Below are 20,146 nucleotides of genomic sequence, written 5' to 3'. Positions count from 1 at the left end.
CAGAGCTTCCTCAGTCGCTGTGTGGACAGTCTGGTCAGCACCAAAATGAGACCTGAAAGTGAAATTCCACAGCGTCACTACAAGATAGACTCTTGGGTTTTATTTTCCTGTGCTGTAAATCAGAGTAAATCTGTTGTTATCGTTGATGCATATAGTAATGTTACTTTTCTGTGTTTACAGTGTGGCACCATGGACCAGGGTTTGTATGTAAATCTGACTGAGAGAAATCTTCAAGATGCTCAAAAATTCTTCTTAATGCATGAGGTCGTTCAACCAGTTATTCCAATTCCTTACTTCATGGAAGACAACAGCCGATTTTCCCATGTGGTTGTGGATGTTGTGCAGGGCAAGGACATGCTTTTCCATATCATCTATCTTGCCACAGGTATGAACTCTGCATTGCTGTGTTACCTGCAAAAGTTTGAGGTCTGTGAGTTTTAATGTTCTGTGAATCAGTTACGAAATATGTATAGTGCACCTTGAACAACGGCTTTTCCTCTTCGACAGCATTAACTCTACCTCCTACCTTTTCTGAGTAGATGAATTCAGCACTTAACAATGTCTTTGTTTATATTATACTGTGAAGTCAGATTTTGGTGTCTGTTTCCTATTCTCCTTTGAAGGTATGAAGCCTACATGCTCCTGAGGGAGTAATCAGTTGGAAATTCTACAAACGAGACTTCACAAGTTTCTCTACCTTTTATTCTTTTTGTGTACTTCAGGGTACATTCTTACCCAAGATAAGGTGGTTTAGGCTCCTCTAAGATAGAAGTAACTTTACAAATAGCAAGTACAATTGCTGCTATTGCCATTGCTGACCTTTCTGCTCACAAATATTTTACTACCTTTCCTTTTCATCTCATTTTTAAGTCATTCATTATGCAGTTTTACACCCTGCCTTATTATTTGCCCATTTATATGTGAACTTAGCAATGAAAGAAAAATAATCCTCCACCTAACATTGCCTTGGTTAGAAATATTGCTTTCTTGGTTCAAAATTTCAAACTTCTTAAAAATAGCGAGGCTCTCGGAGAACTGTTTTTGCAGAACAAGGATGTCCCCAGCTGAGACTGAAATACTATGTTGGAGCAACATATATAGAGCCTCATGGCATAAAACTTAAGGTAGTTCTCAAATACTTAGTCCTATGCACATTAATAGGGGATAGCTCATCAAAGCAATGGTTTGTTAACGTGCATAGTTTGTCTCCCAGCGAGTAGGCACCAAGTATGATAAATTTAGGGAAAGAATCTGTTGATCAATAAGAGGAAAAAAACCCCTAATCCTATTTATTTGATTTTGCAATCAATGAAGTAAATTTCAAAATTGTCACTGATTCAGTAGAAACTGGATCAATCCTTTAATTACTAAAATTATGATTTACTAATTAAAACTCTATAGTCTATAGCTTATAATTTATCAAGAGCCCAAGAAAAATGTGCATTGTGATTCAATATTTGATTTAATTTTCACTTGAAAGCATGATATTCTTCAGAGAAGATTGCTTCTTTTGAGTCTGAAGAAATTTTATAGTAATTTGGTGCATTTGGGTGAGACTATTTCTTTGCATGTTATCCTCATAGCTTTTTCATTGTGCTCCTTGAAAGATAGGCAGTAATATAAAAGCTTTTAATAGGTTAAAGCTGTGCTTGGATTTGACGAATTCTAGTCAAAACAGCTTGCTGGTTGGTAAACCATAGCGTTTTAAGTGAAATCATGTCAGTACTAAATGCTGTTTGTATTGTAGAGGTCTCTGACAGAAACTGAATTACAGAAACACGTAGTGATTCAGTGAGGATCTAAAACTTTACGTTTCATGGTTCATTAATAAATTGTGTTCACTAATGATTCTAGGTTCTTTTTATGCATATTTCTTGCTGCTAAAAAGATATTGCTCCTATACTCCTTATGATGTATGCTTGCCTTCCACTGTCATTCTTCTCTGTACCTCTGGTTTTGGTCATTCATGGAAATGGGATGCTACCTTAGTGGGATCTTTAGTCTGACTCCCACACATGCTTTTATGTAATCGGGCAGTGTATGTTTTACAAGTGTAAGAAACCGTATGATAAAAAAAACCAGGTAGCATTATTGTGTTTTCCTGACATAGCCAATTCTGTTTCACTTCTGTTTCACTGAATCACTGTGGATTTTGTTAACATTCCTTCTGCCCTGCTGCCCACCAGTTAAGTGTAAGTACTAAGCTTTATTTTCCAAGAAATATTAATGTTCACTTTTCAGAGTAGAAAACTACTTTTTGGTAGACTTTGAAATTACCATATGTTTATATATAAATACCATACCTACAATATATAAGGGTAGTTTAAAAATCCCAAGATATACCAAATTACACAATGTAATTTACTTTAAATTCTTATGATTTGAGGAGTAAGGCAGTATTTTACCTTCTTTGGGATGCAGGTCATAATTTTAATTTCATGGTATTGGTAATGATGCAGCATCTTAGTTCTCCATAGTCCTATATTTGCTTGTGTGGAAGCTGTGAAGCAGTTAGCATTGAGTTTGCATCCTTAACTGCATGTGGTAAAAGATTACAGAGAAAACACCACTGCTTCTGTAAACAACAGAAACTAAAAGGCAGCGGCCTTAACTTTGAAAATAAATAGTAACTTTGGAAGCAGACCAAATTTAATTGTTTTGAATTCCTCCAGTGTCCAGCCTTACTCCTGCATACAATGTCATCTACCCCAAGCTTCTAAGACTATAAAGCATGTGTATGTTTGGGAGAGGTGGAAGAGTGTGGTTACGGTTACTACCAGACTGAGAAAGATTGTCATTATTGTATCTCTTCTGATTTAATTTCCTTGCATTATTAAGAGCATTATTTAATTAACAAAATTAAATTTGAAGTCAAATTTTTGCCACAATGCTCCACCTTCAAAAAAAGCCAAAGGAACGATCTGGGGAACAACAGGCCAGTCTGCATTCAGTCCCTGGGAAAATCAAGGAGCACACCTCCTTGGAGCTTACTTCTGTGGGCACATGATGGAGACGGTGGTGACTGAGAACATTCAGCATGGATTTCCCAAGGATGAATCACACCTGACCAACCTGATTACTTTCTGAGGTAAAATGCCTGATTTGTGCCTGAGGAGAGCGTAGTAGCTCAACTTTAGCAGGACTTTCGACACAGTCTCCCACAATATTCATGTATCTAAATTAGGATGTATGGTCTGTATGGGTGGACAACTGGGTGTATAAAACCTGCTTGGATGTCAGGCTCAGAGGGTAGTTGTTAATGGAAGGTATAGAAGTGGTAAGGAGCTGAGGAGGCAACAGAGTGCAGAGTACCAGCAGTTACACTGGAGAACAGCGCTGCCATCCGAAGGACGTAGACGTGCTGGGCTAGCAAGAACCTCATGAAATTCAACAGGTGCAAATATGAAGCCCCAAATCTGGGAAGGACTAACTCTGTGCAATGACCGAGGCTGGGGACTGACTGTCTAGGAAAGCCCTCTGTTCAGAGGACTTGGGGACTTTGGTCGGCAGCAAGGTGAACATGAGCCAAGAGCGTGCCCTCGCTCCAAAGGCGGCCAACAGCGTCTTGGGTTGGCTGGTTCTAGAGGCTCTGCAGGTCCAGGGAAGAGGTTATCCCCGTATACTCAACACACTTCAGACCGCATCAAGTTTTGGCCTCCCCCCAGTACAAGAAGGACGTTGATAAACTGGAGCAAATTCAGCGGAGGCCCACCTTCTGTTGGAGGCTGGAGCACCATGCCCTGGGAGGGAACCGGCCTTGTTCATCCCAGGGGAGAGGAGGCTTCGGGGGGTGCCTAGTGACAGCCTGCAAATACCTACAGGGGCTTTACATGGGGAATGGAGCCAGGCTTTTCATAGTGGTGCACGGTGGGAAGGCAAGACACAACAGGCAGAGAGTTTCACACTGGGTATAAAGAAAAATCTTTTCACTCCGAGGACGATCAAGCAGTGGATTGGATTTCCCAGAGAGGTTGTGCAGTCTCCATCCTTGCAGGTTTTCAAGACCAGGCAGCAGCCCAGTCTGTATTATAGCTGGCTGTCCTTTGAGCAGAAGGTTGGACTTGACACCTCCTGATGTCCCTTCCAATCTAAGTTATCCTCTGTCAATCGTATGCCAGTGCAATGTGCAGATTGGTTGGACGAAATTAAATTTTTACTCAACGCTGTGATAATAGATGTCATTGTACTTTCTGCTGCCAAAAGGAAAGTGCATTCAACTCCAATGTAAATACTGGCAGTAAGCAATTTGCACCTAGAGGTGTAAAGCAGGATGAATTCAACCCATGCCGTGAGAGATGTACTCTACGTAACTTTTGCAGTTATAATTCATTACAACATTCTTACAAAAATTGTCTTTTAAAATGCACAAAGCTGATTCAGTGGAAAGGCAGGCATATAGATTGGACTGAATACAAATGAATGCTCTGCTGTCTTTGTTACTCAAAGCAAAAATCCTATTCTTTGAAGCAGATGGGCAGCAGTAAAGAGAAAATTCTCCTCCCCCCCCCGCCCCATTCACTTACCTATCCACCCTGTTATTAGAATACAAATATTACAGAGGATAATAACGCTGACAGTATAAAAGAGTAATCTAATTTCATTAAACCTTAAATAGATATAATATTACCTGAGGAGAGACTGGGAGTAAGCAAACAAATGCATTAATCTGCTGTGTCAACAGTCTTCATTTCCTAAACCTTTGCCAAGCCATCATTCTGCTAGGAGATTCTGGTGTACTGGGATTTAACAGCTACTGCTCATATCAGAAATATACTTTAGCACTTTGGAAATGCATCTTAATCTTTCACTGCACTGACTTCTAACACAGAATGAAGGTATATATTAATTCCTGCACATTTTGTGTTGCTTATAGCTAGCACAGCGCTGCTGGTTTAGGCAGGCAGAAATCCCTGAAACAATTTTCAGTCATTCAGAAAGGAGTCAGGGAAAGCATTCACAGAAGTTCTGAACTAAAAATCATTTACAATAATAAAAGTAGAGCAAGCTAGAGAACAAGCCAATATTCTGCCAACTTTTCAAGTCTAAAAAACTTGACTTCTTCATTAGAAGAAAAATCCAAGCAAAATGGTGCTATATATGTCATAGTTTTGTTTCCCTCCCTTTTGTCCCTTTTCCCCCCCCTGCCATTTTTTCTCCTTTTCATTTCTCCCTTTCAGTTTAAATGCCTAGGTGTCCCATGGTTAAAAACTTTGCCAATATCAAAGGTTTTCAAAGCATTTTTCAAAGCATTTTTCAGAAAGCAGGACGCATTGCAACAAGAGCAAGTAGCCCTTATTTAGAGGACTGTTACAAAATGTATTGATTTATTAGAATGAATAAGAAAATTAGTAGGTATGGTGTCCAGTTTGAGGGTATTCTGAAAACAGTCTCTGATTGCTGTTTCTTGGGAGTTCAAATAAGGTAATATTTGCACTGTCTGAAAAATAACTTTAAGGCCATATTTTAAAAATTACTTGCTGGAAAAACTCGCATGTTTTCTCTGTTCTGCAGTCCCACTGTGGATCCTGAGTAGAAACGGTATATGCCCAGGGGTGGAATCTATTGGGATTTAGAGTTTAGCACTGATGAAATTGGGGTATGGCTGACTTATAAAGAGAGTATGAAATCTGAAGAAAGATTCATTGTTGGCTACATTGCATGTCTCTAAAAAGTGGGATGTTCACTGAACTGAACCTGAATTTTTACACCATAAAGCCAGGTTTTATCTGAGATTTAAAGGTGACTGGAGGATGTTACAACAGTCTTTGAACTTCCCTTTCCAAGGAGTTCTAGAAAGTGTTTTTACTCCCTCTTAAGACCTCAAAATTACAGGTAGCAATGCAGAGAATAATGATAAAAATAATTCTGATGAAGCACACAGCAATTATTATGAAGAAGTGGAGAGGTTTCATGAAGAAATTTCAAAAGATATTTTTTGAAAATGCAGATGGATTTTTCATACATTTTCCTTTAGAAAGGTTATAGCAGGTGGTAAATCTCCACAAACGTAACGTTTTTCTCATGAAGCCCCGATGCTGTAGATTATTCCGAAACTAGTCCCAACCTCATGAAGAGATTTGGAAGTACATGTGAAACTCAGTTTGAAAATGCTATCAAAGCAGTTTGTATTTCTCCTGTTTGTCTTACTAGATGGGAGTAAATTGATGCAAAGTAGAGCACAATTTGATTCCTCTGTGATTTTTGTTACGGTTCTATCTTTTTCCTTTTGTTCTTGTAATCAGTACACCACACTTTTTGCTAGGGAACAACCCAAGGTCCTAACAAGACAAAAAATTGCATGTGTGTTTTTGCTAAAAAATCTCAGATGAAATACAGTCACTTTCCTGGCAGACTGCAGCTTCTGATCAAAGTGTGCAGCTTTCACAGTTTAATGTGCATGGTGTCATAGTGTGTGTAGTACGTGTGAAGTTACTGACCTTAAAATTATAAGCAAAAATATATGCTTATATGCATTTCATACACGGTGAAGAAAGCAGCAAAGCTTAAATTGACTGTATTTTTTCCAATTTGGTACTATTTCTGACTGTATTATCTCAAGTGTGTTGAGGTTATTGGAAGTAATCTGTAGATAATTTTTGTAGGAAGGAGCTATAAACTTTTCCTCTCAGTTTGAGAAGCACCTTTTTAGTCTAGAAACTACAATATACATGCAATAATAATAATGATCAAAGTAGTTGTAATGTGAGTTACAAGTCAAGTGTGAAAGTGGTAGGTAGTCTATTTGTATGTATTAATACTTTCTAGTTCAAAACCAGAGAAATGGGGAAATCAGAATGCAGATGGATAATGGGGCATATACGCTGTAGCAGGCAGTTGTCACCTTTTAAAACCATTTACAACAGAAACCATTTGCAACAGAAAACACAGTTGCTTTGTTTCTTATGCCTTTCCTTGACAAAGGTATAGTGTGCTTTTACCCAGCTGTAAAGCATCCCTGCAACTGTTTTAAAACTACTTCCCTGTAGCTTCTTATCCTTCTGGCCTTATGCAATGTCATTTTAAGTGGCTTGAAGCAAGGACAGTCATCAGTTACTCTGCTGTCTAAAACTGGTGCATGTTGGAAGACACCAGTCCTAACAGCAACATGATGATCTTGAATATTATTTAAAGAAATCAAGCAGTAAACCATAAAATTAATAACCTTATTCTCCGCTCCTTTTTCAGTGACCACTACCTCTGATAAAGGAAAGCCCTAGCTGAATGAATACTTTGTTTGTATTATTAATCGTTCCAGGACCCATTTTGTTGCAAAGTTTAAAAAAACATTTAAAAGATTGTATGGTTTTGTCTTCAAGAGTCTAATGTTCACTCTGGGATTTATGCTACTGTTACTAAGAATGCTTGCTATATATTCCTGCTACAATATTTATGTTATTTTCCATGTAGAATATCTTTAAAGACAAAGAAGGCTGATGTAAACCATAGCTGTTTTACTATGTAGTTTGAACACAGAAATGTTGATTTGCCACTGCCTTGTGTATTGTGTCGTCTGTACTGGGCAAAGTGGCTTTAAAATGCTACCAGATGAGAATGGTCATGTCTGAAGTCCAAGCTACATAGTTATAAATGATACTATAGGGGTCCAGAGAATTAAACCCAGAATTTAATATGTCCAGTAGTACTGATTTCCCTTGGCTTTATCACTTTGTGTACAGATAAATCATTCTGCCAGCTCCAGTTGGAGAGTGCTAAAGAGGTTTCTTGATAAATAGATGGCCCTAACTAGAGCTGGTTCATTGACAGCAATTTATATGTGAGAATCGTAGCCCTTTATTTGGTTCGCAAATTACCCACCACTTACATGTAGTCTTTTTTTGTCATTATAATCAACCCCTAAATAGGTCATGATTTTGATTAGTTTGTTGCTGGTATTTGCTCATATAGTTTGTTTGTATTTTAGATAGCATGTTCACGAATTGCCTGCTGCAAGTATATGGCATTTGTATTCTGTTCTCTCGTGGGACAAATTTAAGTAGAAGCCCTTTTTTTTTCCTGTTCACAAATTATCATTATGTCTTTATAATTGCCTAGCTCTACTGGATAAAGACTATAAATAAACGTCCAAAGAACATACGGTGCGTGCACTTCTGTGCCGCCACTGGAAGTCAGAATTGCTGCAAGGAGCAGCTACTGGCTGAAGAACAGCTGGCTCTGCTTCAGTGGGGCAAGACTGACGCGCGGGCCAGGGAGGGAAAGAGTGCGAAGAGCTGGAGACGAAGTCTCAACCTCCCATTGAAAAGATGCCAGCTCCTCTTTATCACAGAGACACTGAGCTTTCAGACCCTGTTTGACTACCTTACAAACTTAGAATGGGCCAATAGCCTTCCTTCTTCCTTTCTGTTTTTTGGCGGACTATCACCTCTTCCTCCTGGCAGGGAAACTAGACTTGATAACCCCTACATTCTTTTGTTATTAGATAATTCTAGCGCACAGAATGTGAAGCTGCAAGCGAAAGAGGTATCTTACGTGGTACTCAGTGTTGTCCTCCTGTCTTCAAAGCGAAGTCACCTATTGGCATCTAAGCCTATATCCAAATCTCTTGTTTTGGCCCAGTAGCATGCGGTGCCAGTCAACAGGCTTGGTCCTAATTTTGAAAACAGTTTTGAATTAACCTTATCTTGGGGCAAAGTTTGACCTTCGAACCAACTGTGTAACTCTTGCATGAGTACAGTTAGTGTTCAGGACTCTTCCCGAGAGATGTGGGGAGGAAGCCTTCCCTTTGAAGGGACTTGGCTGTATCAGAACTTTTCCGACAGGATTAGGTAGCATGGCACGTTGCTGAGCTTTGTGAACATCTTTAGACTATTCTGCAAGGCCTTTTACTTTTAAAAAGCCTTTCATTTAAGGTGGACATGCATAAGAGTGACTCAATGAACCCCTGCCAACCAAAGAAGAAAGTGAGACAGTTAAATCATGGGGAGAAAAAAAAGTCCAAACTGTACATGAAACTCCTCTTTGGCCCTAAAAAAAAAAAAAAGTTGGGTCACAAGCACGATGATATTATATGCACGATAGTCAGTGTGAGCTGTCAGTAAAGCAATCATTAAATGGGATATTCTACTGAACTCCAGTTCTTGTTAACATTTATGAGCTGCTTCATTCTGCAGCCTTTTTCCCACTAAACCTCAATAAATCCAAATGTTTACAACTAAGCAAAGACAAGCAGTGCCACTAGTAATCAGTGGGGGTTTTCCCCAATAGTATTTGTGGATTTTTTTTTTCCCTTGTGTTTACCCAGCTCTGGTCATAGGAAATGGCAAATCTTCATAAGCTAAAGAATTTCTCAATAAAGATATGCCTTATTTACTTTGTTCTGTGACTTGTAAGAGTCATCAAAATGTGAAGATGTGTTATTCCAGATACGGTGGCCTTTGTGTGAAGAGTCCTGTAACCTGCAGGCAGATTCACAAAAAGATAGATTAGGTTCCACAGGCATTGTACTATATCAAGTCACTGGGTAAGAATCATAATATTTGGAGCAGAGACTCACCTGTCTATAGATTAATTCTTCTAGTTTTTATTTGTTTTTATTTTTATTTGTTATCCCATGAATTTTAGAAATCTGGTTCTACAACGGCACACCTTCAGGAGGAATAGGCGTGACCACAACCAACACAGTGGTTAGACCACTTGCCTAGGAGATAAGAGCTGACTTTTAACTAACAAGCTGTGTGAGATTTTTTTTGCCAGATGTCCCGACTCTCAGACTGTTATATAAAGAATATAATGTAATAAGATTATATATATTATATACTATGGCTGTTACAGCTTTAATGTCCTAAAGTAGTGAGATGAACATCTTCTGGTGAAAGGTTTTTGGGTTCATGTCTCTTATCCCACCTTTGCTTCTGTCTCTTGTGCGTTTACTTTCTAATTTACTTTAGATTAGAAAGAAATCAGCATCATTCTTTCCTTCTGTATTTCTGAACAAAAGCTGTGCTTTTTGCCAAAATTGCTGCTGAAGTGTCACGCATATCATGCTGGATTTGTACTGGATATATGTACTGGATTTGGCTCATCTAGGAACTAAGGCATAGGGGTATGTAGTATGCAAGCTGCAAATGAGTTTGAGAAGAGGATAGTCCCTGAAACATTCTTGTCGGCCAAGTTCATGATGCTTCTGGATCCGTACAGTAGTCAGTTGTCTTTCTGACACTTCCAATGAAAATAGCCAGACATGACTCAGTTAAAAAATCAGGCAAGGCTTATTGTGGGTTATTATCTGAGAAGTAGTTTTCTCCACTTGTGCATGTAAGTGCTTCTTTGATCTGGGCACTGGAAAATATATTCTGTGGGAAAACACTATCATATTCATAGCATGCGTTAGGTAGTACAAGGTATTTATTATCGTGGTGGCACGAAGGAAGGCAATAAAAAATAATAGGAGTAGTAAGCACTCCCTGTCCAGTCAGATCCAATCAGAGTTAATACAGCTCCACTTTGGGAGACTGGCAGGGATCCAGGGCCTGTATTTGATAGTAATTTTATCCTTTGTGTATGGTGTGGCATTCTTCACTGCTACTCTGTGTCAGATAGCAAGCCTTAAATCATAAGAACCATTTCATCTTGTGATTAATATCTATGTTCATTATCTACTCTACTACTTTAGTTAGAGGTTATACATTTCTTTAGAGGTGCTCATCTCCGCTCTCTGAGAAGTCCAGTCCTAGCTACTGATTGAACCTTTTAGAAGGTCTCTCCAAAATTGGAAAGTTTTCTTTTCTTGAGAAGAAGTTTCTGGAACATTAATCTAGACTTTTTTGTTTGTTTCTTTCACTGTGAATTGTCTTACCCAGTAGCAACCTTATAGTTTTATTTCTTTCTCTTTTCAGAATCCAGGATATCAAAATTACGCATTTCTTGACAGGTGTAACGTTTCCCATTCAGAACCATAAGAATTCTTGTGTCTTCTTTGCCTCAGGACTTCAAGTTTTGTGTGTATATGTGTGATTTTTAGTACAGTAAAAGCTGGATATTGCCAACAAGAGTGGCTGTAATTACAATGTATTGCCAAGTGGGCATTCTCTAGAATAGGTGTTATTCACATGTAGCTCTTGATGTTGGATCTGTTTAGTTATCACGTAACTGTCCTTAGGGAGTAAAATCTTTTCATGTTTGGGAACACTCTTCTGAACTACCTGTATCTGAACTGCAGCCTAATTTGTCCTGATTATGTCTGGAAGTACAAACTAGGTAGCTCACTTTAAGTACAACCTCAAGTACAGCCCTAAGCAATCCTTATATAATTGTTTCTTATGATAATGTGTTGATTTAGAAGGAGAGTTCATATTCAACGGACCAAAATATTTGAGACTTCTGAAGACATCTATAGGGATTCTTGGTAAAGGTAATCTCATAGCACATGCTCACAGGTTGATGTGCGTATTGGCAGGTTCTGTTTGATTCAAATACAGTAACTATGAGCAAAGGCAATAAATATGTACAGTTTGTTTTGGCTGTAGGTTTGATGCACCAACATATGCTTGATATTCTGTTTCATTTTGAATCTGACATTGCTGAAGTGCATTCCTTTTCTGAGCTGGAAGAATGTGTCGTTTTACATGCCAAATTACTTCAGTCTGATGCCAGGCAAAAAATGTTATACTGGCCTTGTTTGAGGATGCTGGCTTCATTTGTCATGATCCTTGTAAATATTTTTTATTACTGAGTAACTTTATAGACAGAACTTGGGTAAATTAAATAGAAATTCAAAATGAGATTGTTTCTTGGTCAGATCGAGGACTTTGTGCTTGATGTTGTTATGAATCATGCTTTGGTCTGCGTTGCCTACCTGAGATTTCCTGATACTTCCACAAGGAAGAAAAAGAGAAAGAGTGTGAGGTATTAGAGCCAAACTTGAAATTCTTGTCAGTCACCTGTTTGCCAAGTCCTGAGAAACAACTTTCTGTTCCCCAACTCATTAAAGTCTCGTCTAAAGATTTTATGCTGTGGTTTTAACCATATCCTCTCTGCTTGAACAGCATTTCTTGAACTAATGTGAGTATTCTAAAGCATTGTTATGTGTTTGAATTCTCACATTTTAATATCACTTTCTGAAGGGGATTTAAATGGGGGTACTTGCCATGGGGACATGATGGAGCAGCCGTGCCTTGAGCAAATCTGATACACTTCCATGGGGTTATCTCCGCAACGCGCACAGCAACGTGAGAGAGAAAGGTCAGTCTGTTGATCTGGCGATCGGGACGGCAGCAGCCCTCATACGGGGTATGTAGAGCAGAAGCTTGACTCCCCTTGGACTCCGGACTTCAAATCCATCCCTTCCCCTGCCTTGTTGAAGGCTGGATCCAGGAGAGAAGGGGCTGCAGGGGTGGGCGGGAGCCCCCCCGGATCCTCTCACTGACGGGGTTTCCATCGGCATCCAGAGCGCACGGTTCATCTGGCCTGCAGATGCGGGAGCACAGCAGCTCACAGGCCAAGTAGGTAGAGAATTCTGCTAGAGAGATGATGCCTTGCTCCCTGCTGCAGGGACTATTAAAATATTTTTCCAATCCCTTTTTAATTAAGCGGTAAGTTCCCTGAAATTCCCTAAGGACGAGGCAGGCACCTAATGCTTGCAAGGCGTAAAATCACATCAGAAAAATCACATTCATTATTTTGCTTCACTGCGGCTGAGACTTTTCTGTCTTTAGTTCAGCTGTCTGCTATACATCAAGGGAGAATAAGGTAACTGCCTGTCACCGGTTTTCAATTTGTCAGCAAATCAAGTCAGTGTACAAGAAAACAGCATAACAAAAGTAGTTTTAAATCTTCAGTGGGGAAAGGTACCTGTTAAATATCTATGCTAAGATATTGTTATAGTTACATAAAACAGTCTTATAAAAAGTGAAGTTTCAAGTTTTAATGTTTTTCACTTTAGAGATGGTATTACTGTTGGGAATACCAGTTTCACACATAAAGTCCAAAGGGAGAGAAAGCTGGCAATTGAACCCAGGTCTCACAAGTCTCCAAGTTGATTCACAAGAGCAATTTCTTTATTAAACCTTTTATCATTGAAAGCTAATTGAATGAGATTGCAAATAAAAGGTAGTTAAAAGATACCACTTCATAAAGTCTTAAAATAGCTAATGCTTTATGTCATATAAATAAAAGTAATGTACCACAGACTGAAATGTAAATAAGTGGGGTTTTATTGACTATAGCCTGTTAAGGAACTGTAGCTGCTATAGATTTTGCATATAGGTATTCTAAAGATATATGTTACTTCTGACTAAGTTGAGTGCATGTTAACTGTTATGGATAGATTCATCTCCTCCAAATCAGACAAAATTTTATGAACTCATATCTTATCTCTCTCAGTCACCTCTTTGGCAAGCTGAAAATCTCTAATAAGATTGAAAATAGAAGTAGTAAATAAAGGTGTGCCAATGAGCATGATTCATGAAAAATACATTTTGAGATTGTTGAAATTACTTTGGTTTTTTGTCAGGCAGGAAGAAACATATGGTTTAGATCTAGGGAGGGCAAAAATTTGCCACTAGTGTATATGAGCTTCAATCTAACAAGCTGAGAAGAAGGAGTGATTTAGTTTGATTTTCTTTGTGATGGAAACAGACCTAACTGATGTGGAGGCTGAGACATGTAATTCAGCATGTTTTATTTAGTATGGGGTTTTGCTTAAACTCCTAGAAAAGACTAAGAGAAAAGCAGAAGAAAAGGGATTTCAGTTTTAGGAGTTAGCAGCTTCAAGTTTGTAGACATAGCCTTTCAAAAAAAGGCATGCTGCTTTGGTTTAGCTGCTAGTTGCTTTGCATTGTAGTCTCAAATAAATCCGAATTTCCCTTTAGAACTTGCATTCTCTGTTTGAAAGATTTTTGAATGAGTCTGACTAGAGCTGAATTTAAATTCCAGTTCAAGGCATGAAATGGCCACTGAGGGATGGTACACAAATTGCACTATTTCCTAAAATATAATACCTTTTTGATTCATAGGAAACCCTGTTAGTGGAAACCTTAATTGTACCAATTTATAATCTGTTCTACTTTAAAGAGCAGTAGATATTTTCTGTATTAAAGCAGGTATTTAACTCTTTGCATGGCAGTTACTGGAAGAAGCCTTTGCTGATTCAGCTGTAAGTTGAATATGTCCTGGACACATTTGAGACATTATAACATACAGGAATTAAGTCTACATGGGATAGAAGTGTTCTAAAGAATGCAGTATATTTAAAAAGCTCTCTCCTGAAAACAACAGAGAGGATTGAGATGGTTATTGTCCTGATTTCCATTAATATATATGTTCCAAATTTGTTGTATTTGAAAATGGAAACTAATTTTTTTGGGGGGGGGGGGGGGGGGGCAGAAGGGGAGGGAGTTTATTCTTCAGTAATTGTTGGGCTGTGTTTGTCATTAACTTGCATGTTCTTTCTGTCCTACCAGACACATGGCTTTGAAGAAAGCTCCTTATTTTGGAATAACTAGTACCTATATCAGTGATTTTTTTATTCAAAAGAGCCTTTGAATCAATAGTTCTAATTCCTGTGTAGAAAGCATAGCCTATAAATTTTCCCTTCATAAAATAAATACATATTAAATTTTGACATACAGCCATGAGAAACTCCTCTAGTTGCAGAGCTACTGCTGAATTTCTTTTGGAATGGCCACTAGGGCATTAAGAAGCTTGCTAATCATTTCAGAAGGTATGCAAATAGATTGTGGCTAAAATTGCACCTTTCAGATTCTTAATGGTTGCCAAATGAGTTACATTATCTCTCCTGCATAAAAGCCTGGGGACCTGTAATAGACCATCATACCTCCTTTGTTGACAGGCATTATCAACAAAGTGTCTCATTTTAGCTTTAATTCAAATTAATTTCCAATACTGTAAGGAAGCACATCAATATTTACATGAAATGTAGTGGGAAAGAGGGAATAAGGAGTCAGAGCCAAAGATAAACAAGGTAAATCTAAAATACTGTGTGTGCTTGCTTTTTATAGACTGTCTTTCAAAACTGCTGTTGTTACATCCAAGAATTGAAAAACAAAACTAAAGCAGATTGCAGAAATACTAGGGGGTCTTACCCAGAGAAGATTATTTTAATACAGGTTTTTGCTACATTTTTCTTCTGCTGCTTCCAAAACTCTCTTCAGAGAAAGAGCCAAACCTTTCCAGTTTCCTAAGTGTGATAGTTAACCAACTGTTCTGTGCTTTGAAACCGTTAATATACTATGTGGTATAACTTTGTATATCATTTCAAAGTAGCTTTTACTAAAATATATTAAAATTATATATGTACCTTTTTTAATCCTTCTTTTTTCCCTCTAATTGTCAAGATGCCAGACAACTGAATGTCTAATTGTAAGATTGCTATGAACTGTGTATAGTTTGACAGGAAGCAGGAAATTTTGATTGGTTAGTTGTGGAAGTTGCTTTTCCTTAAATTTGGGAGTCTTTGCTTCCCTGCTAATTTTTGTTAACTTCTCTCTTTCTACTAAACATACCAGCAGACTGACAATGACCGTGTTTGTTCCTGGACTTTCCTAAAAGCTTTTCAGCTGTAAAATTCTGTGTTCTTATATGGTGGCCAAGGATTCTTAGATTATTGTTACTCTCTAGCAATAGCAGAAATACATTAAAATTTGAAATCAGGTTTAGAATCTGGGATCATAAAAAACCCAAGCCCCCTGTTTTTCTTTCCGGAGTGGACCTAGAACTAGAAAGGACTTGGGTTTATATTTACTTCACATGGGGCCAAAACCTCCAAGACCAAACTTATTCACTATTTTGGGCTAAGGTCTCACATGGACAACCTGCAAGATTTCTCAAGCCCCAGAATGTAGCTTTTTTTTTTCTTTTTTTTTTTAGATCTAACATCTCTTGGTCTACTTGTAAAGTCCAATTTCTTTACACACATTGATGATGCTGTAAATTTCAGCTAAAAATGTAGCTCACTTGGTAGATAATGTAGATTTTTAGTTGTTTTGCAGTCTTCCAACTATAAAAAACAACTACATAATCCAAGAACTTCAGTTAGGGCAGGGTCACTTCTTGTGGTTTTCTGCAGGTAACAGGAACCATTTAGTATTTATTTTTGTTCCAGATTTTCAGTGATATTAATGCTAGCTTTTGTAGGACCAAGTTTGTCACATGGATTACTGTTGCTTCAGTTAATTTAATTTACTGCAATTTAATTAAATGTCCATGAGCAATGATCTGTGAGTTTTCCAGGTTGCTTGCATACTTTTTTTCTCCAACCGTGTCCTACAACAGAGTAAGGAAAACTAAGATACCTGAATAAGGGAGAGCTTAAGCTTTTCTGTTTCCTGTGAGTGATGGCACAGAGGGTAACCAACATTTTGTTTAGCCTATTTAGTGCTTAAAAATAAGTGTCCGTATTAACAGGCCAGAACAATTTACAACATTTCTTGGGGAAATGCAACAAAATTATTTTGTATTTCCAGCTACAATATTTGTTAGAAGCTCTTGTTCTACAGTTACATAATTGCCTTTTTGATCTAATAAATGTGCTTTATGTCTGTGTTTCTGTTAATATCCACCATTGTCTTGTTATCATCATGATGATAGCGAGCTGTAATAGCAAGGCAATCACAATAGTTTATTGTTGAAATTCTTCATAAGCTTATCACAGTTTTTATTCTCTATCAAGGCTGCAAAGCAGAACATGTTCAGATTTTTAACCTTCATTTTTGACTGAAACGTGTAGAAAAATCACATCGTTACACCATGAAATATATTAAAAGTAGAGAAAAAGAACAAATTAACTAGCACACTGACCAGATTGTTCAAACTGTCGTTTAATTTCAAATAGAGAGACAAAGTATGAACATGTAAAACAGCTCTGAAAATAAAAATAATAATTTAGAAAATTTAAAATTTATGCCTTGATAAAGCGTCAGAACTCCATATTCATTTTGAGGGTCACTTTTTTTTCTGAAAAAGTAATGAATATACATTTAAAAATATGAAAATATTTAAAGTAAAACTGTAAATTAAGGTGGGAATTTTAAAATGAAACTATATTCTTTTTGTTTTCTATATCATTGTAGAAATACTACATTTACCCATAATAAGTTTTTTGTTTTTAAAGTAGAAGGGTTGAAGGTCAGTCTTTCACTTGTCCTTTAGGCCATAGTGAGATCAAAAACCTCTTCCTGTAAATCAAGTATAAATACATATCTCAGAAACCTGGAGGTAAAAGCTAAATTAAGTTACAGAGAATGGTTATATTATCATATCTTCTAAATACACCCTTGCTTTAAACCAAATTGTACTCCACTCTCATATGGGAAAACAGATTATAGCAAAGGCTTTAATTATCCATATTCTACTGATGATTTAACTAATTTTAAAGTTATTTTTAGGAAAGGCAAAAAAGAGCAGGTTTTAAATCCTCTCATATTCTGTGTACCATATGCATCTTTTTTGATGTTGCATAGATTGCTAAATCGTAAGTCCTGGGCTTTCCCTTTGTAGGCTCAACCAGCTGCTGCATTAGCTGTTCCTGTGTCTTTTTTCTGTGTTGAGCGCGCTTAAGCCCTTATGCAACCTAATACTTTCTGTCATTGGAATAATTTTCTGCTGTTAACCAAATGCACGTTCTGCTTTGCGGTAGGGCTTGCTTTCAGTTCCTGTGGTGGAGGAAAGTGAATACTGATGATACATTTTTTTGCAGTGACAGGATGTTTATCAATCACCTTGCACTTTCTTTGATTTTGTACTATTACATGTTCTGTACATCAATTTTGACATTTGTGATGGAACTGGAACTTTCCTTGTGTCCATGGCAATAAAGCTACATCCATTAGGAAGGTCTGTGTTTACTATTCCTCTTAGGTATGTCTTGGCAGAAGTGGACAGTTAGTTTGATTATAAAGTAAATATTCACTGGAAAGATTTTGACAGGTCTGAAAACCTCCGTGCCCCAGAGCTGTATTCAAGACTCATTTCTTTTCCTGCTTCACTCTTTATTTTGCTTTACAACTCTGGTGTGAAAATGGCTGAACAGACAACACTTTTGAGGATGGGACTTTTAGAAGTTCTGTAGGAAATCTGTAATCTTTGCTGGAGGCTGGATGCATAATGTTGCACACATTGTAGTAGAATTGGTAACACTGGAGCAAAGCACCTGGCTTTTGAAAGTGCTGATGCAATGGCTCTGATTTTCCGCTGTAAGGAAGCCTGATGTAGCCAGTATTATACGCTAGTATAGTTTGAGGAGGTTGATAGCTAATACCCTTGATACGTACCATACTCTGAGGAACATAGCTGCCAATTCCATCTGTGTCTGTCTCAAAGTCGCAGAATAAAAACAGATCCTCAGCCTACTTTGGGCTCCCAGGTGGTCCATGCAGAACCAGAGTCACAGGCAGGAGGAATTTAAAGCAGAGAAGATGGGTAATAGAAGGTCAGAAGCAGGAGAGTTTGCTGAGACAGAGGTAGATCTCAGATAACATTTTATTCCTTTTTACTGAACTTGCGTATGACCCACATTGCTGCTGTGAAGAGTAGTGTTTCTTCCTGATAATCTGTGGGATCTCTGGCACTGCTTATTCACTTAGAGCCCAGTCATTTATGATTTTCGACATTTCTATATGAGTTCTGAGCCTCTTAGACAACACATGGGAAAAGGATGGTTTGGGAGATGCTGAAAGCAAGCAAAAGGAAACGGGAGGAATGGAGACTGTATGCCAAGATAAGAAGGAAGAAGAAGAGCAATGACAGCTGTCCTGGGGAAGGCATTAGTGCTGCAGGTCTCAAAGTGAGAATATTTTATTTCATTCTAGGGTAGTAAGCTGCTGTAACCATATTCTCCAGGCCATAGACCTGAACATAAAAAAAATGTAATTCTGCCCTCTACAATAAACAAATTTACTGAGTAGAAAAGAAACAGAAAATACTTGGTTCTGATCATATTCTCTTGTCCAAAGCTGCACTTCTAAATTAAATATGTATGTAGGCATGGGGGGAAGGAGGCTTCCAGTCATGTTTTTATTCTTCTTTATCTTGGGGGAGGTGACAGCAAGTGACTCAGACTGTAGATGCCAGACCCGACACAGTGGCAGGAAGAAATATTAGTCTGTACGAGAAGCACGTGCTGAGTGCATACCTGATTTTTGTCACACGCAAGAAAAAGATGGCAAGCCAGACGCAGTGTCTCATGAATCACACTGAATCTGTTGGCTGCCAGTTAGACAAGTGATATAGAGTCGTATGAACTGATGTATAAAGTGATACCAATTCATTTACGTCTGTAAAATGATCTCACTGCTGCTTCTTTTCTTCCTCTTAGTACATCTTTCTAACTTCTGTGCTCAAAAAAATCATTTGTTTTTTTCACTCAGAGACTAACACAGCTACTGATTTTTTTCTGGGCACTTCTCAGACCATATGTTAACCTTGAAACTTGCTGTAATTATAGTTGAGATTTTGCATCCAGCAATCACCAGTGGAAACACTACTTGTTACATTCTTCAATTGAGCTGGTTATCGCTTAATTGTGAGATAAAACTGACTTTTGGCAAAGGTTTAATTAATTTTTGAATATAACTCTACTTTAGGTTGTTTGGAAAAAAGTGGTAGTCAAATTAGAAATTTTTTTTAATATCAAAAAGCTTCAATTTAAAAAAAAATTGTCATTTAATGAAAGGTTTTTTCTAACAAATGCTCTTGCATATGGTAAATCCTGACAAGCTTGTTTATACCAAGAAAGGAGGAAAATGTAAACAGTTATATGAAGTGATTATATTAAGAATTGAGAGGTCAGTCAGAAGACTTTAACACGCAGACATGATCTGTTACACTCAAAATCTTGTTACGGACAAAGGGGAATGCACTTTATATACTGAGCTAAGCATTTATGGTTCATCTAATTAGTTTTGACTGATAAAATTAAGTCCATATTATCTAATTATTAAAGTTTTGCTAATAATATGGTTAGAATCTTATACATAAACTTCCTGCTAACTCCCCCTGTCATTTGGCATTACGCTCCCCCTTCCAGTACTTCTCCAGGTCTTCAGATTGACTACTCAGTCTTCCTCGGGAAGGGGGAGAAGGCTTGAACAGCAGTTGGCCTCCTGGGTTCTCCGCCTCTTCAGTTTTGGAGTCTGCTTGGGGCTACTTTTTTGTATTTTCTTAAGGTTGCTTA

General features: G+C 37.8%; 1 protein-coding gene across 1 annotated transcript in view; it reads left to right on the top strand.

Moving 5' to 3' along the window:
* SEMA5A (sema domain, seven thrombospondin repeats (type 1 and type 1-like), transmembrane domain (TM) and short cytoplasmic domain, (semaphorin) 5A) overlaps positions 1 to 20,146 on the top strand; it is a 222,359-nt gene that overhangs the window by 103,626 nt on the left and 98,587 nt on the right. The window contains exon 9 of the mRNA XM_010571431.1: positions 181 to 385. Within this exon, the coding sequence (XP_010569733.1) occupies positions 181 to 385 (205 nt within the window). The remainder of the gene's footprint in view (positions 1 to 180; positions 386 to 20,146) is intronic.

Source organism: Haliaeetus leucocephalus, unplaced genomic scaffold, assembly GCF_000737465.1.
Source record: "Haliaeetus leucocephalus isolate CR32 unplaced genomic scaffold, Haliaeetus_leucocephalus-4.0 Scaffold328, whole genome shotgun sequence".
In the NCBI taxonomy this organism is placed as follows: domain Eukaryota; kingdom Metazoa; phylum Chordata; class Aves; order Accipitriformes; family Accipitridae; genus Haliaeetus; species Haliaeetus leucocephalus.
Note: the sequence above shows the minus strand (reverse complement) of the source record. Positions and strands in the feature narration are given on the sequence as shown.